The sequence below is a fragment of the Pyxicephalus adspersus genome, chromosome Z (assembly GCF_032062135.1).
Source record: "Pyxicephalus adspersus chromosome Z, UCB_Pads_2.0, whole genome shotgun sequence".
NCBI lineage: Eukaryota > Metazoa > Chordata > Amphibia > Anura > Pyxicephalidae > Pyxicephalus > Pyxicephalus adspersus.
In genome coordinates this window covers 21,206,964-21,234,699 of record NC_092871.1, presented here as the reverse complement: position 1 = coordinate 21,234,699, position 27,736 = coordinate 21,206,964, and the positions used below count along the sequence as shown (strand labels likewise).

General features: G+C 38.2%; 1 protein-coding gene across 1 annotated transcript; it reads left to right on the top strand.

Moving 5' to 3' along the window:
• Window positions 1-8: 8 nt before the first annotated feature.
• On the top strand, window positions 9-27,596 carry LOC140343981 (uncharacterized). The gene is made up of 5 exons (XM_072430888.1): window positions 9-1,168; window positions 16,799-16,869; window positions 16,961-17,354; window positions 25,467-25,663; window positions 27,304-27,596. Exons 1-5 carry the CDS (start codon window positions 882-884, stop codon window positions 27,594-27,596), a joined length of 1,242 nt encoding a protein of 413 aa, XP_072286989.1. The 5' UTR covers window positions 9-881.
• The last annotated feature ends 140 nt before the right edge of the window (window positions 27,597-27,736 follow it).

The following is a 27,736-nucleotide window of genomic DNA, read 5'->3' as shown; positions in this document are numbered from 1 at the left end:
AGAGAGAGAGAAGAGGTAATAGAGAGAGAGAGAGCAAGAGAAAGAATGAAGGAAGAGGAATAGGAATTAACATCTGACATCTCTTCACTCATTCATATCCTGTTAACACTAAAATACACTGGCCATCCCTCTAACCTCCCTGTTTCTAACTGTTCATTCACCTATTCTGAATAATGTTTGAATTCACATCCACTTATTCCTTTTCTATAAATTTAATTCCTATTTTATGTGTGTGCTGTCAGCCTTACTTTTATATTTTATTGCTCTTCTGTTCTCTATACTGAAAGTTTCAGTCCCTGCCTTCTCTTAATACAATATTCTGTAAATTGTTCTGCCATCTATATGATTCTACATGCAGTTCTGATCAGTTGATGCAGTCTCTGTAATTTTGTGTTCTACTGCCTTACATCACCCTATTAGATTTCTTTCTCTTGCATATATCATCCAATAGGGTATCTGTCTTCTACATACATCATTTTAATATTGTATTTTTCTTTGTCATTCTGCACATTCTCTTATATATACACCCCTTTGTGGGATCTCTGTAGGTCAGTTTTCTCTCCCTCTCTCTCCTGAGTGCATCATTCTTTCATTTATCCCCTGCCTACACCCAGCTGCATGCTTTCTGGTTTTCCTCTCTAATCTCTATCTCTATCACTATTTTGTACATTTATTTCTTGCTCTCAGTTCTCAGCCCACATCTGTCTTTTAAGTTTTTCTATAGTTTAAATTTCTAAGCAAGCTCACTCATTCCAGTTTCCTTCATTGCCTCTCTTGTCTTCATACTGCTGCTTGTCCTCCCTCACCTCTGTGTGATCTATTACAAGCTTTGTCTTCCTTTTGACATTCGTATAATCTCTAATCTGTACCGGTTGACCACAATGGTTTCTGTCACTCAGATTATTTTTCTGTGGCTGGCTGGACTTTTGGGTTTGCAGGGCCTGGGCCAGCACCTGAATTTAGATAGGGAGTCTCAAGAGAACCAAACATTGGTCTTCCAGATTAATGCTACATTTCAGGGATTATGGAACAATAGCTATGGGGAACCTAACTTCTACAACACAAATAAAACTTACTATCCTAACCGGTATGGAGAAAAGGTGAAATTCGCAATCAAGCCAGAAAATACAGTGAAGAAATTTCATATTAAAGGATCTAAAAATTCAAGGTAAGAGATATCTGTAGTATCTGTAATAGCATATGAAGTCTCTGTGTTGTAAAACCTGTACATAAGTAGTAGAATACTTTTTTTGTTGTGATATCTTTAGTTAGGAAATTAGAAGTAGATGTTTTTGTGCAAGAAAGGTATTATAAAAGAATTGGGTATTAGAGGTTATTATAAGGGGAATGAGAGTTATGTGCCCTTCTGTATGGCAACAAGTAGATATGAGAAAAGTTTGTGTACACAATATATTAGGAGGTGAGGGACATCACTTATGTTTTCTTAGTAGATCTAAGTTTCTGTAGACAGGAAAAGTTCCAAAATCTAACATGTTCCTAGCTCTTTGTCTAACTCTAAGCCTTTTCGCAGGGAGTTTATAAATGCTGGCAGTATCCCCATAGAGATTGTACTTTCCTTTATGACCCTCACCCTAAACTGGAGGTTAGGGAAAACTTTCCTCATAGACACATATAGATATCAATAATATCCTTTGGAGGTATCCTACAGATAGACCAAAAAAGTTGACAGGCTTTCTAATCCTCTATCCAAAATTAATCAAATGTTTTGGCCAGAGTCTTAGATACGAAAAGTGTCATTGGTACTATTCTTTAAAAAATGGCCCGTTGAGTAATATTTCTGATATACTGACTGGAAACTAGCATGCAGCAAGTGAATGTGTGGAAAATGGCAGTGTGGTACAATCAGAATTAATTTGGCTGATCAGTGGATTGGGACCAACATTTGAATCTGCATGTCATAAATGGCTTCCTTTGAGAATCAGTAAGGCTGTTTTTTCCCTGTTAACATAAATAAGGATGTGCCTTACAATGAAATTTTGCCTTCCTGTGAATCAGGAGAGTCTTTTAGATAATTTTACTCTTATCTATTGATTTTTTTTTTTGTGCAGCTCGTGTTGCCTTTTAAACTGTCCAAATCATTTAATAAAATCTTTTTTTGGATAGAATGAGTTAAAACCTTTGTCAAAGTTTTACTTCTGTGCTCATCTGGGAAATTTCATGTAATTTATGTAGGTCAGGAAGTAATAGCATTTTTCTGTCTGATTGGTGTCCATCAGAAAAACAAAATGTTTGGGAATTAATTTTCATAACAAAGATGTAGGCAGCAATGAAAAATGTAGTAGAAGGGGGTAGACTGAGAACCCTTACCGTCCACTGTCTCCAGCAGCCTTTGAGATCATAGGGTGGCTTAACACCTGCCACACACCTCCTATATTCTCTTAACATTGAAACAAATTAAAGCAGAAATGTATATGTTATGACCATATAGAAGGTGGTCGATCAGTACTGGGCAGGCATTTACCTACCCATTAACATTAAAGTGCAACCATCTTTGGAAATGAGCTCTTAGTTATTATTCCCTTCAATAAATAGGTGAAAGCTGACAGAAGTTGTAGTGTGTTCAACCACTCTACAACTCCACGTATGGTACTACCTGTATGGATAAGCCCTTTGCGCTCACTTGTTTGGATCATAGGAGCATATAGTTAGCAGATGATCAGCAACAGGTAGGTATTCGGAGACATTATAACCACTCGTGCAAATAAGCCCTATTAGGTAAGCCAGAGCACAGATATGTACTATCCAAACATCATGTGCACACGTTTAATTGCACCTTAGGGAGATTTGATTTATTGGAGATGGCAGTTTAAAAAACTGTGATCTTTGATTCCCATATACCTATACACCACTGAAGTAATTTAAAGGACCTGTACTGCACTCTATAAGAACAATATGCATGGCAAGTAGGCAACCATGTCCAGATAGTAATCACAGGTAATAATGATGAAGATGCCTTGACTTGACTAAATTGTACAAGTTTCTCATCTTTCAGAAGGAATTATTCTGGTATTTAATAATGAATTAATAACTAGTGTCTTTTAATGTGAGATGCACAATAATTTCTTGGTAAATACCATGTATCTATCTTTTCCCAAAGTTTAAAGTGTTCTTTGAAGTCAGAGAAAAGTCAACAACACATTAAAATCAAAGAAAAAAAATATTGTTTTAACTAACAATATTAGAAAAGTCATCCTGTGATATCTACTTTGCTCTTCGGTAGGGCTTTAAAACATATGAAATAACACACAGGTTTAGGTAAAAGTACCGGTACAAATTAATGTTTCAGTGATGTTTCCATAAAGCCATCAGGAATCAAAAATATGAACAGATTGAAGTAGCAGACAAAACATTATTACCTGAGGCAAATAGAAGATATATCATTGGTCCCACCATTGATTGTACAACTATATAGGTACCACCAGGCAGTAGAATAATCAGACATATCATATGATTTATCTAGGAGTTTCTAGATGAACCCTGGTAGAAAAAATCTTAGTTGGAGGGCAATTGTTAAAAACATGCATTTTTAGGGTATAGCGTAATGTCCAAACTGAGCTTCTCTCTTGGTTGGGGAGAAAATGTATGAATTTACTCATCACTTGTTCATGGTATTCACTTGTTAGCCAAGGTTTTGTCTATGTATCAGGGTCTTTGCCAAATTTGACTAACATTTGGCAGACTGGACAACATTTTAATGACTGTGGGTACCTTAATCCCCTCCTGCATATGTCCACTTTTTCCATAGCACCCTGATAGCTTTTACTATGTTTTAAACTCAGATATTTTGGTTATACCCATCCAGAGACATTCAGTTCAGTCTGGAGTTTATTTTATGGATATACAATCTCTGCTTAAGTCCTCTGGTTTCTGTTTATACTGCCAGCAACAGTATAACACCCATTGCAGTAACAGCTTATAAAATCTTTTCTAAAAGTACATACAATACACAATGGTCTGAGTAATTTGCCAGCCTGACCTTACTTATTTCAGAGAAGTACAAACCCACAGACATATTAAATCCCAAAGTGATAAAACATGGGTATTATTAATAACCATAAGCCTACTTACTCCATGCTAGAAAAATTGAGACTGATAAGAACCATTACTTCTCATGTAATCCAAGGTTGATGACAGATCAAACCTGATCTTAGTATAATCAGCCCCAATATGAAAAATCCCCCAAGGATAGCAAGCCCTACAGGGTCCTACAATCCTACAGGATGACTAGAGACTACAGCTTTTGGCATGGCACACCTAAAATGTTCACAAATATTTGTAGATTTATAGTGATAAAGCAAAAGTTGTTTTCTGGTAAAATATCATAGGTCCCATCTGGTCATCTACACTCCCTTTGCAGTTGCAGTCTCCAAACATGAATGTTAGATCCCTGAAGCACAATGATTTTTACATTTTATTTGCATTTATATTTTAAACTCAATTATTTGTTATTGTTCTGTTGCGAATGTTGTATGTCTGTTTAAGGTTTGCACATAAATTGTCTACATTGGTGACTAGTTTCCAATTGGTACCAACTTAATCTGCACTGAGGCCGCCCTTTAACCCTCATGTCCACTCAGAGTTCTTTGAGGGATTTATAGAGAAATGCCTATCTCATTTCCCAGACAATCCCCTTGTACAGATTGTTAAACAGATACCAGATTTAATTAGCATTAAAGTCCTGGCACAGGGCTGGACTCCCAGCCAGCAATATCCAACTTGTCAACATGTAGCACTAATCCTCTTAGTGACAGAGGCACGAAACTGCTGCACTATCACGTTATCCGCCTGCTTTGTGTTCTCCTTACTGTGCCTATTATTATGTAGCAGGATACCAAGACAGAAAATGCCCTAATACTCATTCTGACCACATATTTTCTACAGGTGTTCATAGACATTTTTGTTGAACTCGAAGAAAAGCTGTATACATAAAAGAAATGCATATACAGGATTAAGATAAAAGATTTGTATTTCTTTCCATCCCGCACTGCTCTACATCGCTCTGCCACACAGCGCAGCCAGATTTCTCTATTACATTTAGGAATAAAATGGTGTCCTCTACTCACCACCATCTGCTGAACTGATGATAACAGAGCGGAATCAGTCGGTGGAGGTAATCTCTGCTCACTTAGCTCTATTCTCCTATCATAATGTTCCTTGTCAACATTTTTGTATGCAGCACACCTGATTCACCCCCAGTGCTGCCAAGATTGCAAGATGCTGATACCATTAAGATTAATTTACTGATTTATTATTAAATATAGTAGAGATACATTTTTGGAACCTTATATATCTGCTTTAAGAATGGATTTTAAAAGCTTTGTCTAAGTAGCGATATGTTTGATCTTGGCTGCATTGGATCTAGGCCAGGCAGTCTATGTGGTACAGCAGATATAAGTCCTTACTTTTAATTATTTATTACCTAGATTGGAAGTATTCACTGGAAAACCCGCTCTTATTCATTTTTACTTGAGTTCTGCTTCCTAGTACATCTAATCCTAATCCCTAAAACACCATATGAGATTTCCTGTTTACTGTTGTCACCATCAAGAAACACTTTTCTGGGCATGAGGCATTCATGCTGAAGTTACATTATTGCAGCACCTGACTTTATTCTCAGCATCTGTGAGAAGCCAGGGACAGTGCGTTGTACCATTCATGTACTGCAAAGTTTTATATGCTTAAAAAAGGGTATTGTAAAAGACAAAGTACTATATGAAAAGACCTATGTACAACAGAATATAAAACCCTCACCTTGCAAGGAGATCCCCAGACCTTGAGCACAACAGGAGTGTCAGGTGCCCTTGGATAAGAAGACATTTTTGCAAATAGTGAGAGATATGGCCATTATGAGAGGTAAGGGATGCAAGTATTTTGGTCAGTAGGAGAATCCAAGTAGAGAAATATGTAGTATTGCAGATTCTGTTGCCTAACTACAAATGTGATGGCACACAAAGACCATGTCTACAGCCATGATAAATATGTTTACATTGGTACAAACCAACCACCAGCACATGCTCATCCATTCCCTCCACAACCTGAATTACTTTTCGAGATGTGTAGCATTTATCAGGGAAATAAAAGCATAGAATGTGAAAGTTCCAATATTGGTCCAATGTCTGTGGATGCTTTATTATAAAAATGATTAAACTGGTTAGTCTACCAACACAAGGTTAATGCCAGTGTCTGTAGGAAAAGGTAAATGTATAACAAGTGGAGTAGAAGTGGCTATTTAGTTTTACTCACCCAAGGCAGGCATGGCAGGATTAGGAATGGCCATGCATATTACAAATGAATTAGAAAAGCAGGCACAATTCAGATATCTTCTTATTCATTCTTTTAACATGCACTTATGCTTCAGCGAGATTTGTGAATGAATGCCAAGGGGTATTTGTGTCTGCTACTACTCAAAGACATTATGGTTCCCTCATGTCTACAATTTATTCTGTTACCTTTGCTTTCATCTTAGCCTAGTAGCAGTCTGCTGACATTCACAAGAACATTTCCCACGCGTTACATCCAGAAATGTGGATTATAATGGATTTTAATGTTACTTTACAACTCCCTAACTGAATTCTCCTTTTTCGAATCCTAATAGCTTTACCACTTTGCTTTTGTCTTACTGTTACTTTAACTAGTGGCTGTTCATATTCCTAAATAAGGTAAGCATTAGTTAACTAACAACTAGTCCTTTTATGTGAACATTTTTTAATATTTAAAGGATAACAATATTTTTAAAAAAAATTACCCATAGTGTACTGCACATTTGAAGGTTTTTCCATGATGCTGCCAGGGGTGTAGTGGGGTGGGCACGCCGGGCCCTCACTTTTTTCGAGGCTCTCCCTGCACGCTCGCCACTGATAGCCTTCACCTATATTTTTCATTACCCTGCCCCTCATCTTTTTTTATGATTACACCCCTGGGTGCTGTCTATTTGTAGTCTAGTCATAAGGTCAGTGGAGAAGGAGTAGAAAGTGTTAGAAATGCCAGCACAAACAAAAAGTGGATTTATGCAAAACCGCATTCCTAAGATTACATCTGAGACTGGCCAAGTTCTCCTAAACAATGTGACATGATGGAGATACCAATGAAAAGGGTCCTGTATGGCCACAAAACATTATTACCATAATAAACATTATGGAATTCTGGGCTTTTAAATACATAGACTATCTAATAGTGTACCTCCTCTGCTGTGTATCCACTCTGGCCCATAAGGTATATTTGCAGGATAATATTTTATTGTACTGTATGTATGATAAAGGAACCACACAGTAGGGTGCAGCCTGCAGACTCAGTGGAGAGGATGTAAGGGCCACTCAGCCCAGCATTGACAGCAGCCGTTGGATGAGGTTGCTTCCTAATCAAAGGTCTATAGAGGGAACTCTAAATGGCATGGGGGGACAAGGGAAAAAAGGCTCAAATTTGATAAATTTGTTGTTATATTTTAGGGACACGATCTTTCTTTCATTTTTTCATCAATATAAATAATTCTTCCACTCCATTCTTCCACTGGGTATTAACATCCTAATGACATAACTAGGCAGGAGGTAGAGAAATGCAAATTCAGTTTCAAGAGCTGCAGATGAGTTCTTTAAGAGACCATGTTTATGGCTGCAGATATGAAATGCAGATTCCTAAAGACATGCAGTTTAGTGAATGCAGAACCTCCCAAACCTTCTTTTCATGGCTAAATCTCAGGTTGGTATGACAGGCAAAGCTACAAACATATTGGTTTTGTTAAAGCTTGCATGCCCTTCGTATCTTTTGCACATTTCAGTTGACCAGTAACACTGCTCATCCCTATCTAGAGTTAAGCTTGTCCGCGAAGCCCATCGTTTGGAAGGTTCAGAGGGTCGCTTGATGTATGTGTTGTGATTTCTAGGCGTTTGCATTTCCTACCAGAAGCAATTTGCCTCCTTTAAAAGTAAAGGGTGCTTCAAGTTTTAAAAACAAGTTTGCTTTGTCCATACACATTAAAAACATTTTTTTATTTAGGGGACTAGGTTGAAAGAGTTGGGTGGTAACGGCAGTAGACATGGAAAGGCCAAAATTTAGCAACTGCAAGATTAAGCCAAGGCTTTAGGAAGCATTCAGACACCAGATGTCATTATGTAGCATGTTGTACTATGAAAATCACAAGCAACAGAACTGCTATGCAGGGAAGAGAAACGCTCACCTGTTTCCATGCATTTATCTATAATTGGACAAATTAGCTGCATTTTAATATCTTGGATCATTTCTTCCTTTGAAAGAGTGATGTGTCCTTCATCCAGCCATCAAGAGTGTGACATGTGAAAATAAGTGAGAATTGCTTAATATTTCATTGAGAAGTGATTATTATTTCTCATCTATGATGGCAACAGGATCACTAGTATGCTATGGTAGCACTTTCGTACGTTTTTAAGCCTCAGTGCGCCTTGCTACTTTTGCCAAGGCATATGTGAAAAAAACTCAAAGTATAACGTTTTTACCCAATTTAATAATCTCGCTAGTTCTGTTAATGACACAGGAGAGCTAGAGATTTAAATCCATAAGAACATATTAATGCTCAGGTAAAAATCCATTTCCTCCTTATTGGAATTTAATGTGGGGATTTTGCTGTCCCAGTTGAACTAAGCTTTAAACCCATTAAAGCTTTTGGCAAGAGCAAAAAGCTTATCCACCGCCCCCAGCCCATCACTGGATTTCTCATTTCCAGAACCCCAGGGAGGCAGCAGGAGGCATGAGAGGAAGCACCTGAGCAGGCACGTAGGATGTCCTTCAGCTCATTAGAGGAGTTTGCCAATACATGAACAGCAGACAAAAGATTTGTTTTATTTCCTGTATATCTTACTTATTATATGGCTGTGAGCGACGTGTCTGCCATTTTATTTGCTGATTTACAATATCTTCTGTTTCAGCACTATCACAGCAATCATATTTGCTCATTAATGTGGAACATTGCTGATGTCATGAATGTCTCATAGCCAGAAACCTTCCTGGTAAATCATTTTTTTCTGCTGTTTTTCAAGGTCTTTAGTACATTTAAACTCTGACAAACTGAGGGTTTTTTTATAACTACAGAAGAAAATAACTTCTAAAGCTGGCCTCAGACATTAGGTGAGATTGTTGGGTTGTGCATGCATGATCTGACTGCTAAATGATTTCTTATTCACCAGATTAACACATAGACAGTTCATTCACACATTCCTGCACATTTATATACACTGTAGGGGTCTCCCCTGAAAACAGTATTTTAAAAGAGGAACGGCAGGAAAAATGCACAATAGCAATTACCTTTAGAATAAGAAAGTGTTGTTGTTGCTGGACGTGCATGGATAATTTGATGCATGAGCCTGTAAACATTTGTAAGACTTGGCAATGATTATTTAAGGTATGGGTACCTTAGCATTACCATGATACTTCAGCTTATCCTTATATGTAATACATAGCAAATACATACATTCAAAATTCCGGCAACCTCTGGACCTGAGGAGTGGCGGATTTTCGAAAATTCCGAATTTTTGAAGATTATACTCACCTCCACACACAGGCCAGCCTTCTTCTCACCGCACCCACGGACATCTAGCACAGTTCTGGAGAGCAGGGACGTCTCAACGTGTATTTAGTGTAGCAAACAAGACCTAACAGCTGTTTCTGGAGAACAGCGCCATCAAAATATAAATGGCTAAACAATGTAATGCAGTCCCTGTATTGAAAATGTGCTCCAAAATATATGCCGGAAAACTGTAGGAACCAAATTATCGATGGCTGGATTTTCAATTGTCAACCTATACCTTTAAAGGGACATTTTGAGCTTATTGTTAAATTGCCGGACTTCAACCATACCTGTTTTAATTTAACTGTACACTACTATGTAGACCTACCTAAATTTACTTAAAATATCCAACCAATCGGCATCTGACAGGCAGGCCCATGCATTACTCAGTTGTTTGTAGATCTAAAGTAGATTGTGCAGTCAGATTGTGCTGTATGTGGTCTAAAGCAGACCTTGCACTAGAAGATTAGGCAAACTGGCATTGCTGATCTGGATCTAAAGAATTCAGCTTGTCTGGTTGGTGCTCTGATCCTCTGCCTTTAATACCCGCTATATCATTGACCGAGAATGAGTATGTAGCTCAGATGTTCACTAATTGCCACGCATTTGTCACACAGCTATCTGCATGTGTATTTTAGGTGTGCAACTGACACTACTGAAACCAAAAGATCAGTTTTCCATCCAGGCATTTAGCATGCTTGAGGAATGAGTCCGTCAATGGCAGCCTGTGAAATATTCACTGAGGTTCATGGTCAACACGGTTAGCTCAGTGGTTAGCACTCTCGCCTTTGCAGCTAGGTCACAGGTTCGAATCCCAGCCAGGACACTATCTGCAAGCAGTTTGGATGTTCTCTCTGTGTCTGTGTGGTTTTTTCCAGATACTCTGGTTTCCTCCCCTATCATAAAATAATACAGGTAGGTTAATGGGCTTTCCCTCAGTAATTGTCCCTAGACTGTGTTAATGACATACGACTATGGTAGGGACATTAGATTGTGAGCCTCTTTGAGGTACAGCTAGTGATATGACAATGGACTTTGTAAAGTGCTTTATAAATGCTGGCTAATAATAATCTTGGCTCAGGTAACACTCCTCACACTCTTGCATAGCCATTGCTTATGCAAAGGTTTAAAGTGCCCCTTACCTTTGCCCTCACCCTTTCTAGCATCATATATAAACATTTCCTTTGTACCACTGTCACTCATCACTCATTCCATAGCCCCAGTGACTAAAAAAGCAGAAAAACACCAGTAAAGGTGAGTATTTGCTGTTCGGTAAAGGGTAAGCTATTTGTCTCTTTTACCAAATTCTGCATTAACATTTGCTTTAATTTAGGTATACATAATAACTTACTTGCTGGTTGCTTGGGTTTATTGTGGCACTGAAATGTATTATAAAATTGCTTTTACCATTAAAATCCTGGAATATGAAGGCTGCCAATATAAACCTATTACTGTTACAGAGCTTCTAATTAAATAACGTCTGTTCATTGGCCTGAGTATGGTGCATTGCTGAAAGCTTCCATTTTGATTGGTCTCTATGGATTACTGAAGTTCACCACTTTTTGCTCTGCTTACTAAATAAAAGCCAATATATTTTTGTCCCCAGATCATAGCAAAATAGTGCTACATTAAAACTGACACATGTCATTATAAAAATTCCCTTTAGTTGGCTTATGTAGATTTTTTGGGCTTTACAATGCAAAACCAAGCTGCATAGCTGAAGGGTTAATATCATCTATAAATGAAGAAGTGCAGCTGGAACTTTTTTAAGGGTATACCAGATGGATATTGGTTAGACATACAGTAATAAACAGTGGCGTCCAACTATTTACACGAACAGATCTGCATTTCTGTTATAACTATATGTTCACAGCTTGAACAGAATGTACAACAATTGGAGAAGGTAAAAGACAAACAAAAAGGCTGCATTCAGCCCACTGACTTCTGGTGCTACATTCTTTTATCATTATGTGTATTGAAGTGATTCCCAAAAGATTTATCAATGTCATAAAAAGTGGGTGAAATTGCACATACTATCCATTGAGTTGTCCCATTTATTTCAATATTTGCAGAGATGAAGTAAGTTTTAAAGATATTCCTTTGTGATAACCAACCTCCAAATTTATTTTTCTATAGTTTTTACCAAGTTGCCAAATTTTTCAGTATGTTGAGGCCCAGTGAAAAATATAATGAAAGGATTATAAAGAATGTTGCCAGTCTTCAGTGGCAAAAATATTGCCTAATTTTCTTATGTCCTTTGAAACTTTAACTCTTGTCTGCTCCACCTAGGACCTAGCCCACAGTTTCTTTAAATTATACCAAAACTTAAAGGAATCTCTTCATACACCAGTGAATATGACATTTGCCAAATATTCTTTGGCAGAAAATCTTCCAGGTCCATGTGTTTTAATGGCAGTGATTGATTCTCTACCAGAGGATGTTTGATGAATATCAGAGTTACTGCTTTATAAAAACACCTCAAAGTTTATGCCAACTTTAAGTTATAGGGGGGAATTAATAAGGTTGGTAAAATCAAATATACCTGTCTACTGTGAATACAATTTATTGCATACGTTATTCTTGGTTATTCTTGGCCAGCATCTGGTTACATGGCTTACAGGATTTCTGAAGCCACCAAGGACCGAGTGAGCAGACAAAATATATCAGCAAAGCTTTTCACTATAAAGGATTTCAGATAGGGATTACCCAGCATAGTGCTGATTGTTCCCATGCAGAATTAAAGTCAGAGAGCAAAACGACTTTCTGAGATGCAAGAGAAAAATGGGGTGTGAAATGAAGAGCATACATATGATATATATTCTATATATACATATGAAAAAATGAAGTAAACCTATTCCTCTTTGCTTAGAATAGTGACTTTGTCTCTTGGTGGACCTTCATGTGACACAACATCCTTGGCAGTGATAAAGCATGGGCCATAGAGGTGTGATGTGTCAGAACTAGAATGTGTGAGCTGATGACTCTTTCTAAAACAAGTGTGATAAAAGTAAATTTATCTTACTTCAAGTACTTAAGAGCAGAGCATACCTAGATCAGAGAATAGTGAAGTGTCCAATTTAAGTCTTGATCTTTAGGCGTCTATATTTTTTTGGGGACTGAATTTAAATTAGGACCCCAAAATTCTTTTTTTTATTTATCTCCTAAGACTGTCGCTAGTCTTCAGAAACTGGCCCTAGCCCACTTTTTATACAAACACATTGCTTGATTTTTAGCCACCTTGTTACTCTCTTAGCTTTAGGACTTCCCCTATTGCCTGGAATTCCCTTCTGTGCTCCTTTCAACTTTTTCTAAACCTTTAAGCATTCAGATGCACTTTAATAGAATAATTGGTACAGGTGTCCATTCTGTCCCTACCCCCGAGCTAAATTAGTCCACCCTACCATTCTTCAGATTAGATTTCTTTGAAGTGGTAGCTCAAGGCTCTGCTGTTTGTCTATACCCTACATGTATTGCAAGGTCCACTGTAACAACTGGAAACAGAGAAAGTGACTGGAAATCTCACCACAATGGGGGTACATTTCCTCTTAGTTACCATAATGGGTGTTCCTATTGGAAGATTTTCCCCCACCTCTTTGATCAACATTTTGGAAATTCCATCAGAATCTGTTCCATCTGTTAGGATATTATGGATACAAACGTAGGAGTAACAACCATTCTCGTGTACATTACTGTGATTTGTAGTTGGTGGTATTTTTTTATGTTTAGTATTTCTATGTAATATTTTTTCCCTATTGGAACTACATGGTTATGATGAAATTTCCTATCTCTCTGTTTCTGTTTTTCTGATAAAACTAGAAGGATTTAGGCATGTGGCCAACATTATGTGTCACTCAAAGAAAAAGAAACTTTCCCCAAAGTGATGTCATGATACTAGAACCCGCCCACTCTCCCATCGCAGGTCTGAGCCTGCGATGGGAGGGTGGTGGTGGTGGGTGGGTTGTGTTCAGAGAAACCACCCACCCAACACCCTGGGCCTGCGATGTCCCCGAGAGACATGGTCCGCGGCTCTGGCCGGTGTGCCCCCCCAGCAAGGTCTTTCTCCTGACCCCACAAGGTGGGGGTGGGGCGAACCACCGCGTGCCCATTCCCAAAAAAATTGAAGGCACAGCGTTCCCACTCGTGCCCACCCCACTACACCTCTGGTTATCCCTGATTCTTTCCACTGGCCATTACATTATTACTGTGGTCTACAAGAATGTGGAGGCCAGAGGGGCCCAGGAGAGCAGTTGGTAGGATCCTCGCCATCAAGTACCAAAGTTGGACACCCCTGTTTTTTAGATAACATTGGGTTTACCCATTATTTTTTACACCAGGGTTGTTTTAGGTTTCACTCCTCGGGTAAGTTCTTGGTCAATTTGTCCATGTTGGTCATGTTTCCTACTAGTGCAAAAGAATGTGGTCTGCCTCATAAGGACATAACTAAACCCACAAGGACCCACGGTAAGCTGCATCGTGTCTTATTAGGCTGTGTGGTTGTGGCCTAAAGATCTGCTATGTGACCCCAGCCATTTGCAAACCTTCTTGCCCGTAGTGATGTCAGCCAGGAACTTGCAGTCTTGAAAAGGCCCTAAGTGGTGTAAGTAAAAGTTGGCTGCTTGTTAATAAACAACAATTTCATTGCTACAGGTTTGCTTTAAACCAGTTTGTGTAGTTGCTGTGTTAATATGTCCAGCTCACTTCATGTACTGCTTTGTTTAGTGCTGGAGGGAACAGAAAGGACTTGTCATAAGTGTCTGTGAATTTTAAAATACTTCCTGTCCTAATGTGACCTCCTAGACTGTGTAGTGCCTTCTGAGAGATATAGATGAGTACAGTGCTTCATAAGACTGCATTACTTCCTATCTCATCTTTAAAATGTTACAGATTTGGTTTATCTTTAGGTTGTCCTTAACACCCCTTATAAGAATATGCAATCACAAATAGCCTGTCTTGTTTAAAAGAATATGTCAGAATGAAAGCACACATTGAAGAATTCGTGGTTAGTCTAGATCAGTTTTTCTTATCCAGGGTTCTCTGGAACCTTATGGTTCCTCCAGAAGTTGCCAGGGGTTCCTTGAGCAATGAATAATTTGTGCCTCTCGGGTTAGTTTTACCTAGACCAATGATCTTTTTGGCTATCTGTAAGGGTGACATTTTTCTCACTGAATAGCAAAGTAGTAGGTCCTTTTCAAGAAAAATTCAGGTAGAACCAGGCCTTGCGACCTAAGAGACATGTCTTGCAACAATGTCTTACTGTAAGTGGTACATTTACTGGGGTGGGGCCTATCTCCTGGTTGCTATTTGCATATTTCTGGAGAAAGGGGGCCTACTGATTGGCTGAAATACTATGAATGCATGTTTAAAACCTTTGTAAATGTTAAAAACGTTCAAAAAAGTTACATTTCTCCCAAAATCACATTTTCTTATAGAAGATTGGTTTCAATGTTGAAATAAATGCTTGCGTTGAAGTCAAACATTCAATGCTAATTACTACTAAAAGATTGTATCCTTAATCCACATTGTATGCATTGCATCTTTGCATGTGTTAATCAATGATGAATCGGTTATTTGCAATCGCTTTTACCTGGACCAATTACAAATTGATATGTATACATCTAAATGAACAACCTTCTTATTCTACTGGGGACATTCTGATTAAAGATGCCACAGGCAGTCCCGACACCTTTGTTTCCAGTTACAATATTGCATACATCTTTCCCAATAGTTTTTACAGATGTTTCTACAAAGACTAAAGTGACTGTATAAACATATACAAGCTGACCTTCTATATACATACAAGCATTGCAGAATCACATACCAACTGACAAACAGACACAGTAACAAAACACACATATCTCATCAAACACACATAGAAAAGAGACAAATAAATAAACGGAGACAGAAAATACACATAAACTGATTACCACGTATGTATTAAACAACCAAAACACATACAATATCTGACAAAAATGTATATTAGGATAAAAAAAGGATAATGAAATACAGATGGGAATATTGGAACACCCAAACAACTACAACCAAACAAGCATACAATACATACACAGATTTATATAACTGACTTGTAACTGGCAGGGAGTCTAACCAACACACATATTGCATGGCAAGAATATTAAGATTTTTTTCCCTTTGAAAGATCCAACACAATAATGACCCCAAATTTACACAAGTATTTAGGGTAAATGCGAGAAGGGTACATTCTGCAACTATGTTCTACTAATATTCAGAGAATCTGTTACATTGCCTATTTAGAGCATCGTTTTCTGTCCCACCCCACAGCTAACTTAATTGATATGGTTCCATTCTCTTGCTCTATTTTAACTGTTGTAAGTACCTGAAGCTTTCAGATATGGGGATCGCAGCGACATCCTCATTTGAGATTGGTTGCCTAGGTCCAAACACTATTACCTAAAAAGGAGGACATTTTATGGTTTATGATATAAAATCAAATGCACAGAAAACTAGGACTTTATGGAGCTTTCAGTATTTTGCTATTCAAGGGACACACATTTCTAAGCACCAGTCTTCAAAATCTGGGACAAAGCCCAGCATAGAATGAGACATTATGTTCCTTTTAAAAATGATCAGGGTGATCGAAAAATGTTTATATGTAACTAGGTGTAACAAGGTAGAAGTATTTGTGGGTCTACAAGTGTCAGGAAGGGTTAAAGAACGACACAAAGCACTGCTTAATTTAAAAGTTAGTATTTATTGGATGTGTACAATGGTCCGAAACAGCAACAGTTCCAGCAGCACTGTCAGGACATGGGGTCAGGACACAAAAGCTATTAGCATAGGGTAGGGGAGGCATTAAGGTAAGGCAGGGGAGATGCTAGGATAAACAGAGGAGGTTCTATGGTAGCAAAGGAGAACTTCTAGGATAGAACAGGAAAGCTGCTGGGGGAGGACAGAAAAGTTATTAGGATAGGGCAGGGGAGGCACTAGGGTAAGGCAGGTAAAATAATAAGGTAGGATAGGAAAGTTTCGAGGATAGGGCAGGGGAGCTGATGAGGTAGGACAAAAAGGCTATTATGTTAGGGCAGAGGTGCTCTTTTTCGGTTGCTCAGCTTTGCTACCTTGAATAGCCAAAGAAGGTTCACTTTAGAAGCTAACACTATAAATAACATCTTTATTGACTTTTGAAGGGGACAGACAATGTAAGGTGTTGTTATGCCTTGTAGACCATTCCTGTGTTTATTTTCCATGTTTCTTTTTAATCTTAAGCATTAACCGCTGTGGTGACAAGTGCTGCTCGGGTTGGACTATAGCACTGAAAAGTGGAACATGTACACGAGGTAAGAGTTATTTGAATCCAGAAAACTTGTTCCAGTGGTTTTAAAATAGTTTTTCCCCTTTTTTAACTGACAGTTTTTTTATATGTTACAGCTGTGTGCACCCCAAAATGTAAAAATAGGGGTATATGTAAGAAACCACAGAAGTGTACATGCAAGATGGGCTTTGAGGGTTCCCATTGTGAGAGACGAATTTCTTTATCAACTACAAAGTTTCCACCAGTGGAAAAAGTCACCGACTTTACCTTGTCACCTCTCAAAATAATTACTGAATCCCAGGATGTGAAGGCCAATTTAGATCATCCAAGCTCTGCAGACCCCCGGATATTTCAATTATCAAATCATTTATTGTCTTCAACAACGATGATGCCAACTAAAACTTCCATGGTGGCTTCACCCACAACGGCCTCAGACCTAAAATCCAGTAACAGCCAAATATCCAACAACCCATCTAAAAATGGAACATTGCTGAGTTGGCAGCCACTCACGTAAGTTATGGTTGTCATTTAATTGTTTCAAGGAACTATATGTTGTTGTAGATTGAGACCATGCCTTGTTGTCAAGTGTTTATACACTTTGGGATCTATTTATAAATATTTGCACCCAGGATTCACACAACTTTTACCCAAGTGTCAAACATTTAATTAAAATGAGCGAAACCTAAAAAATTGTTTGCATCCTATGTAAAGAAATTAATTAAAAGATCTCTATGAAATACAGACAAATCAATTCAAGCATCACTTTACTGATGTATGAGATTCAGTACAAATGACCTTTGTTAAAAATATTTTTAGCATAAGAAAACATGATGATTCATGCCATGAATATGCATGGAAAGTTGTTTGGTGGTTAGCACTTGTGCCTTGCTGGCAGAGATCCTGGTTTTCAATTCCACCACGTACACTATCTGAATCTGATTTATCAAAGGGATAGGGAATGTTCATGTTCACTTGAATAAGATCAGGCCATGTTTTTTATGATCCCGTGATCCCTTCTATGTGGTTAAAGCACAACCCAAACCAATAATAAACAGGGCAAAATCTCGTAGCAATTATGCTGAATAGTGTTAATTTTAAGTATTACCTTTGAAATTAAAATTTTCAAATTGAAAAACTCATTGTGTTGGCCCCCACAAATCAGATATTCTGTTCTCCGCTTTACTTATATACATTGCCAGGGCATTTACTAAAGGGATTAAAGCCCTTCACTTACCAAGATGAATTATCACCTTGAAAGGGATAATTCACGTAGCTTAGTGAATGTGGTGATGGCTACTTTGCAAAGAGTAGCCAAATCACATGCAAGCACATCTTTAAAAAATAGGATTTTCTTTGCACAATAATGGATAGTTGAAGTCTGCAGAGATTTATCTCATTTACTAAGTGATCTCTTACATCACTGCAATGGGATAATCCACTTTGCTATGTGACCAGCCTATATTTCTTTATTAAATTAAGTCCATTGGCTCTGATTTATTAAAGCTCTCCAAGGCTGGAGAGGATACACCGTTTACACCTTCAGGAGTGATGTTGGGTGATTTAGCAAACCTGGTATGGATCTGGTCTAGGATTAAAAACATTTGCTAATAAATGGCAAATTACTTTTAAGAAATCCATTCCAGGTTTGCTGGATCAGCCAGCTTCACTGATGAAAGTGTATCCTCTCCAGCCTTGAAGAACTTTAATAAATCAGGCCTGTTGTGTGTATTCACTCATACCTTATTGGTATTGGAATTCGCCCTGTTTAATTTTGGGTTTAGTTGGGCTTTAAATGTACATGATATATGATTGTTGTACTTGAATACCAAAGTGAACACAACCTCACTTATTCAATATGCTAGGTGAACATTGTGTACATTTTTGCTAAACATTTTGGGTAATTTTGTGGGTTTTCATTCACAATCCCAACACTATGTCGGAAGCTTAGCTACACAAACCTACCAAAACCATTATTGATGGATGAAAGATAATGGCAAAATTAAACAATATCTTCTGGGAATTGCAGCAGCATTGATCCCACATTTATGTATAGACACAAGGCCTCAATTATCAAAGCTCTCCAAGGCTGGCGAGGATACCCTTTCATCAGTGAAGCTGGGTGATCCAGCAAACCTGGAATGGATCTGGACCAGGATTGAAAGCATTTGCTAACACATCAATTCCAGCTTTGCTGAATCACCCAGCTTCACTGATGAAAGTGTATCCTCTCCAGCCCTGCATTAATAAATCAGGCCCACAGAATCAGCACAATGGACAGCACACAATATATTATTCCTACTGTTCATTTTAAGCAATATTCACTTGAAATGTATGGAAAATTACCATGCAGTATTCTTTATGTTTTTACATTCATTTTCAAGTAGCAACTTTAATGTAAATGGAAAATCATGAGAAAATAAAGAAGCCGCCGCACATTATTACATAGAAACATGTAGTACATATCTGCACGCATTTATCATGAACCAAACATGAAGGGTAGTCAATTCTTAATTTCTTGTAGTAGGTCTACAGTAAACAACAATTTTGTAAAGTAAATATTGTGAGCCCCACACAGTTGTCATTTGCTAAACTGCTGAATCTATTCCACAGACCCCTTCTCTAACACATAGCATCTAATATTAATGTGGTCCTAGATGGAAATGAGGAGGGATAATAAACTCCATGAGATAACATAGGATGTGTGCACAAGATGGAAATGAGGAGGAATAATTGGACTCCATGTGATAACATAGGAAGTGTGCACAGGATGAGAATGGGAAGGGAATAATTAGACTCCAGGAGATAACATGGGAAATGTACAAAGGATGAGAATGGGGAGGGATAATTAAACTTCATGATATAACATAGGATGTGTGCACAATATGAAAATGGGAAGGGATAATTGGACTCCATGAGATAACTTAGGAAATGTGCAAAGAATGGGAATGGGGATAGAAAATTAGACTCCCCTAGATAACATAGGAGTTGTGCACAGGATGTGAATGAGGAGGGATAATTAGACTCTATGAGATAACACAGAAAATGTGCATGGGACACCGGTCAGCTCTCCAACCCTGGCAACCATCAGCAAATTGGAGCTCTCCATGTTGTATCTTAAGAGCAAAAAAAAAAAGTATCAGGAAACAATTGTATTGGGAAATGAATGCCAAGGGTGGTTCCCAGGGAACACTCCCCACTGTATACCTTCCTGATGCTTATGAGTTAATGAAGAATATGGAGTTTTTTGGTTCCCTTAGAATCCCTTAGACCTGAATACTACAACACTACTAAAGACCAGGGATGTTTTGAAAATTGTTGGATAGTTCATCCAGCAGTCATACCCCCAAAATTCAATTATTCATACGAGGAGTAAGCCTTTAATTGTCTTCTACAAAAGTGATCATGGTAGTGATAGTGAGGCCTAGGTTAGGCACATTCGGCTTCTTATCAGCAGGTGATAGTGTGAATGGTTTAATATATTAAGCATAAAGCACAGTGTGCTGAGATTATATAAATAGGTGAAAGAACCATACATCACAAGGGATCTGTGGAGACTGCTTCAGGGACATGCGAATTTCATAGCCTTATCTCTGCTGCCTTCCACAACCATCAATCCCAACTCAAGGAAGCATTGCCTGTGATGCATGAAAGAATCATTCTAGGAAGGCCTATGGGATTTTCCTATTTCTGGCTGCCCTGAGGGTATAGAAAGTCCCTGAGCATATTGAGCATCTGCATTAGAGTTCTCTATCTGTCACACACAGAGCACATTGATGATACCAGTGAGTGTGAAGTGCAGAATAACTGGGTCCCTATCAGGCATGTTTGTAAATGTGTTAATGAAATGACAACTAATAGCTCTTGTGGGGTCATTTCTCAGCCTTGACCATTCATCCAGAACTGTTATTAGCTCCGCTGTATACTGGCAATCTTAAATCATGGCCATGTCTTATTTTCAAAATAGTACTCCGATTTATTAGGTGACCGCCATTCCAAATAATTTCACTGGAGTACAAAATGGATATAGGCAGAATGGAAGAAAAATAACCTATATTCTGGCAGCTATTTAGATCCGGCATACAATGATTTATTCACGTTGTTGTGTTTGCTTGTCATGTCTGCTTAAATAAATTGTCCTTTAATATTATTATTTAACAGGATTTATATAGCGCCAACACATTATGCAGCCCTTTCCATTAAATAGGGTTGTGAACGACAGACGAATACAGACAGTGACACAGGAGAAGGTGAAAACCCTGCCCCGAAGAGCTTACAATCTAGTAGGTGGGGGAAGTAACACACAATAGAATGGGAGATATGTAGTGGTGGGAAGTAGTGACGGATTCAAAAGACAGAAGAAGATGGGTAGTTTGAAAAAATGGCTTTTGAGTGCTCTTTTAAATGAGCAGAAAGTAGGAGTAAGCCGAAAAGGATAAGGAAGACCATTCCAGAGAGTTGGGGCAGCTCTAGAGCTCTAAGTCCTTTACAAACACAAATCTATCTCAAGACAACCACCATTGGAATATACTTAGCCCCAGTCACCGCATATATTCCAATAGGCGGGGGAATGCTCAATGTCAAATGGAAGTGGTGGAGTCCCCAAATGACCAACTTTTTGTCCCCTTTTGCAGTTGCCAACAAATTAGTTTAGAGACTGGCAACTGGATCGCCATATCCAGGCTATACAACTAAATACTTCAGGTCTATGCAGCAGTGGAAGGGGGCCTAGCACTATCATTCAACTACTCAGTCTACACAAATAGAAGGTCCTTCACTGAGTATATCTCCATGCATAGGAATAAAATAAGTAAGTGGGATGCCAGGACCATTTACAAGCAAAGGTAGTGTGGGTCTGTAAAGGAGCTCCCTAGTAAAGTACAAATAAATAAGCGCTCCAGCACCTAAAGTGCATCTGAGGCCATTTTTTTTTATCAAATATAGTTTTTTTGAGATTTATATACATATGAAAACATAATACAAAATACACACATACCATTCTCACTTAACATGTGTTAAACAAAAACAATCCAAGGGTTTATATAGAAATGATACATAATACAGAGTCATATCTTCAGCACATACCTGGCATATAAATTAGAGACAGGTAGTATCTTAAAACTTGTGAATGAATGAGAATAACAGCCAGTGACTTTTTGGTGCATAATATAGACTCCGAAAGGAGTTCTAAACCTTTGGGTGGGGGGAAAGGGGACAAACATGTAACCACAAAACCAACACAAAGAAGCCCAGGTAAGCAAGGGAATAGAAGACTGGGACAAGAACAAAAGGAGGGAAGGGAAAGAGGGGGTACGGGGTAGGAGGGGTGGTAGATATATGGGGTAGGGTTGTATATGAATGAAGGAATGCTTGCTCACCCTCAATGCCAAAGTTTTCCTGTCTCCCACTATGTAAGGTAAGTATGGAATTGGGAAGAACTTTTAAACCAATCCCATGCTGACAAGTTAATTTGAACTCTTCCAACCATCCATATTCCATATGATGGATTTTCTCTAGCTCTGTTAGCTATTCCTTAATAGATGGATCTACTGTCTGCTTCCAATACCTAGGGATGAGTACCCTGGCAGCAGTAGGGAAGAGGCGAAGCAGACTTCGTTTGGTGGATTTGATCAAACCCGGGACCGTAGACAGGAGAGTCACCTTAGGGCTGTTAGGAATATTAGAGACAATCGTTAAACAACTGAATATTTGCTTCCCAGAAAAGGCAAATAGCTGGGCATTCCCACCACAGATGTAACATAGAACCTTCTACAGAATCTGTAGGACATAGGTACCATCTGGACAAGATCTTGTAATTAGTCTCCTGTGCTCTGCAAGTGAGGGTAAGTTTATGTGTTAGAGTAAGGGATTTGTCCAACTCTTCCGCTGACACCGAAATGCCTACGTCAAATTCCCAATATCGCGTGTACACAGGGATACAGGAGGCAGCATCGTGGATAAGCTGAGGCTTTTTTTTTTTTTTAGTTTTGGATAGAGTAGAGAAGAGTTTGTTGTATGCTAATGTAAAGACACAGAACCAGCACAATGGACTGTTTGAGAGGTTTAACAGAAACCAAGAAGAATTCTCCTTAAGGTAAGGGTGTTTTTAAACTTTATAAATAGAACATTTACCCCCATGTGAAGATTTTCCCTTGCCCTAATTACAGATCCTAAATCCCGGATTTCTTTTGTAACTTTCTTTTTCAGTAAAGGTGCTTAAAAATAGAAGGATGAACCTTCCAAGGAAAAATATGGAAAGCAGAGGGTCTTACGTTTACCTGTTTTATCTAATATCAAATAACAAGTTTTTCTTTTATGTATACTTTAATTTAAGTGCATTTGAATTTGCAGTTTTCTCCATCTAAATGTCCCACAAAAGCTTAATAATCCCACCAGTGAAGTCAACCTAATGCAGCTTCCTGTGATTGTGTGGCAACAACACTTCACTGCTTCTGAATTGAAAGCATAGTAGCCAACTTTATAAAGGTGGTGCCTGCTTGTACTACAGTAGCATGAAGAGCGGGATTATCAGTACAACCACTGCTGATTCACAAACTTGTCAATCCTCACCTGGTCACACCCAGCCCACCCATCAATTGTTGACAGCATTGCCTGTTAACCCTCCCACAATGTGCTGCAGTGTCTGAGAGGGGGAGCAGTTAAGTAAAGTGGAGTAGGATTTGGCTCAGATAGGAAAGGTAAATAAAGCTTGTATATCATAATAGTAACTGGATTTGGTACTTGTTTGTCTGTCATCCAAATGCCTTTAGTTGTCCTTTTACCACTGCTTGACTTTTTCTGTAAGTAATAACTATACAGTGATACAATATTGTTACCAGTGGTAATAAGCTTGAATATTTTTTCAATGATTTAAAGCAGAGGTGCCCACACTTTTTTGGCTTACGAGCTACTTTTAAAATGACCAAGTCAGAATGATCTACCAACAATAAAAACTTGGACTTAACATCTCCTGTGCATGGTAGAGTTTATTTTAAAAGGCAGGGCTCTGCTATCTACTCGCGTTGCCTTTGCGATCTACCGGTAGATCGTGGTCCACCTGTTGGGCACTCCTCATTTAAAGTTTGTTTTGCAAATCCTGTGGTATTGTAATTGCCATATTGAACCAGCAGAGGGCAGGATTGTATAGGTCTTTAATAGTAATTTCTTAACAATTGGCAGTGGACTGGACTTTATACAAAAGTTTCACTTGCTTAACTTTGCTAATATCAATTTGCAATCAGGTAATTTACAAATTTGCCCTTCAATTTTTGGAAAACATACCTTTCCCCTATAATGATTCTTTTGTCCTCCTTAGGTTTATAGATCCTATTGTGTCCCTAACCCTCAATATTGTGTGGCTATATTAATGTTTGCAGCATGAGTCTTGTGCTGCAAACAATATTGACAAGGCTGATTTCTTTGAAAGTTTTCAGATTGATTCAGAGGGCACTCCACTAATAAAAAGCATTCATGGAGCGCAGATTAAACATCTTATAGACTATGTTTAGACTGGCACTGAGTTTACAGTTTGGTTACTGCATCCTCATGCCAGTGAACTGCTGCTGGGGGAGCACAACATACAGCTTCTACCTGCAACAGCCCCATAGAGAATAAATGGGGACCCCCATTTTTCCTTCCTCAATTCTTTTAATAATCAGCATTTATTAATAATACCCCATGAACCTAAAATAGACACCTTGGGGTTACACATATGTGATAGCGGTTAAACCTGCCATCCCAATACACTTTTTTTTCTTTTATATCCTGCAAAAAAGCACATATTGTCAAAATTACAACAAATTTGTAGTTGAATCTTGGTGTTGGTGTTTTTTTTTCCAGGATTGTGCATGAGGCTTTTTTTTAACACAATCTCCTGTGACAGAGACTGGTCTCTGCTACTCCCTCTGCATGTACAGGGAGGCTGGTCTTGTCTCCACCTCCTTCTATAGTTTTTTTTCACGCATTCTATAGTGGATGTACGTGTTAGGCTCCTTTTATAGTTCTACTCTTTGTTCAGGCTATGTACTGCATAGTGACTATATACTACCAATACTTTTATAAGGTGATATTTTGGTTGGTGCCAACCAAATAGTTTGTGTCCTTTGTAAATATTAAGGAATACGTTTAAAAGAAAGCTATGTGTCAAAAGTTCAGATTTAGCTCAACTTGTAGACAAGAGTGTGGGGTACACTAAACAATAATGGTTACCAGCCTTTACAATATTATTGTACCCTGTGCTGATGTAAGGAACAGGGGATGGAATCACAATTCATGCAACAAAATATCTTTAGTGAAAAAAAAACTTCTCAGCTGTCACTGGAACTAATGTCCTCTTTAAGGATTTTCCCTCTGTTTTCAATTCTGGTTATAATTTAGATTTTTTGGAATTTTCCTTCATTTTCAGTCCAAGTGATAGTGTTTACCAAAAAAAAAAAGAGAGAGAGAATATCCCTAATGGAATACAGACAACAATATAAACCTGAACAAAAGTTTTAACCTCTCACTACTCCATCAAAACCTCAGAAAAGTTAGTCTTTAATATTTATTAAAGGAAATATTTTTTATTTTTGTAATACTCATTGTAATTATCCAATGTATATTAATTGTTGGTACCAATATCCCCAGGGTGCATGAGCTGCAGTCCATCCTGCAGAGGAAGGGTTTGGCAGCAAAGGATAAGATGACTACTTTACTTGCAAAGCATTTGGAGATTCAGAAGACCCAAATAGCAAAAGAGAATGGAAAGGAGAGACCGCGGACCCCCAATGTCCTACGCACCTCTAAAGGAGAGTTTATTACTCATAAGCAAATCCAAAATAGTTGTAAGTATATCCTTCTTGATGTTACAGGATTTATGTTATATCACACAACGGTTGAAATACTTTTGCTGGAGAAAATGCTGTTTCAGGTTTCCATCAGTGTTGACCACTTATGTGGAGGTTTAGTTAGTTGGTTACATGATCTCTGCTGAAGTGTGGGATTGGTCTATCTGAACTTTGATCCAAATCCAGGATGACATGATAGGGCATCTAGACTCTTAGATATATGGCCAGCACTTTAGAGAGCCCAAAGTAACTTATTTTCAGGAAATATATTACTTTTAGGCCGTTTATATGGATCTAATGTTCATTTGTCAATAGAAAGGAAGAGTTAAAATTTTTGTCAGATTTCTATTCTTTTGTGGGAACATTCCCTCACTTGTCCATAAGACACCAAAGCAGGAAATTGAAGAATCAGTTGTCACCAGGACAGGAAAGGATAGATAGGAAAAGTATATAAATACCATTAAAACAGAAATTCTAACAATACAATACTAAGATGAGTTTTGTTTTTGTGTTTCTCCCTAATAAGTAATGGGAAATCTTTCTATCATGTAGCAGGTTTGGGTTCTCTCTAAAGCTGTCCAGAAACTTTACAATCTGATTTACAGATATTGTTAATTATGTAATAAGAAGACAATTGTAAACAATCCTTCAATTAGTATTAAATCAGACAGCCTGTTACTATATAGTCAATGGTAGATCTAAAGGACGAGTGTATGGTCAACCATGGTATACATTGTGAATTTTGTAGAATGTGGAGCAATCAACGACTTCATGTAACTTTCCATGTAATGAGTGGTATGGTAGGAAATGTTCTTTTAAGTACAGTACACTGATGATTTCGACAGAAGTATATTATCCTGAAAACATGCTGTTGCTGAGTAGTGATCGCATTGCATGCACAATACGGGAAGATTGTTAATTTAACATAGAATGTTTTTTTTTCCAGCAATATTGCACATTCTCCTTTTTGATTAACTCTAACGCTAATTCTATAAATACTAATAACCTTTCTAACCTTAAAGCTAACCTGTGGTTTACTCATTACATGAGTACATTAGGATCACAGGTACTTTATTTAGTTGAGCCAATGTGAGCGAAAAACGTATTAACAGACAAAAAAATTCATGAATTACCCTCGTGTCAATTCTGAGGCTTGGTGATTGGATCAATTCCTATTAATGAGGTTGGGAACATCCAGCCCTGTGTAAGCTTATTACCCTGATGTTGAATGGAGTAGTGGGAGAAAGGAAAGATGAATACGTAATGGTGGGTGTGAGACAACTGTACAAAATACCTTTACCTTCTGTAAAAGTTTAAAGCATAACTCTGGATAAAAGGCTTAAAGTTGAGAACCAATGAGGGTGACAGGGTGTGACGGCAATCGGTTTTGTACTGCTCGTTGTAAAATAGGTAAATGCTGGTTCCCTAGGAATCAGTAGAGTGGTGCAGGTGGCCAAAAGGCTGGCAAGGTGCCAGTTGTGGGGAGCAGCATGGGAACACTTGTTCCTGCAGCAAATCTGAACCTATCTTAAGTCATTATCATCATCATCACTTACAGTATGTTCAGTGTGCAGGGAGTTAACCAAAAAGCAGTAACAAAGGCGTTTTACTGACTAGCAGAAATGTTTATATCACAGGCTTGGAGTTCTGCTTTACTAAAATCTTAATTTTTAGTGAACAGCGGAGTAAAATGTTTGAGAGCCGCAGGGATTCCAGTGATGAGGTCTCAATGCTTTTGTCCATGGGTCTTCACATCTATCAAGGGGCTCCACTCACCATACTGGTATTGGGTATCTGTATTATGATTTTAAGCTTGGGAAAGTGGATACTAAGTAGCGAGATCATCCGATTCTGTAGCAGGACCCACTGCAAAGTTGAGGTTCAGGAACTGGGACTGAAACATCTCACTACTGGAGTCCCTCAGAGATAATAGAGACCAGTAGGTAATGTAGTCAGCCAGAATATTTTTGGCAGTAAAGGACAAAAAAGGTTAATTACAAGAGCCAGGCACAATATTTGCCCAGAAGAATGAATGTGGCATCTTGCACATGGTACAGATTTGTGCCCAGT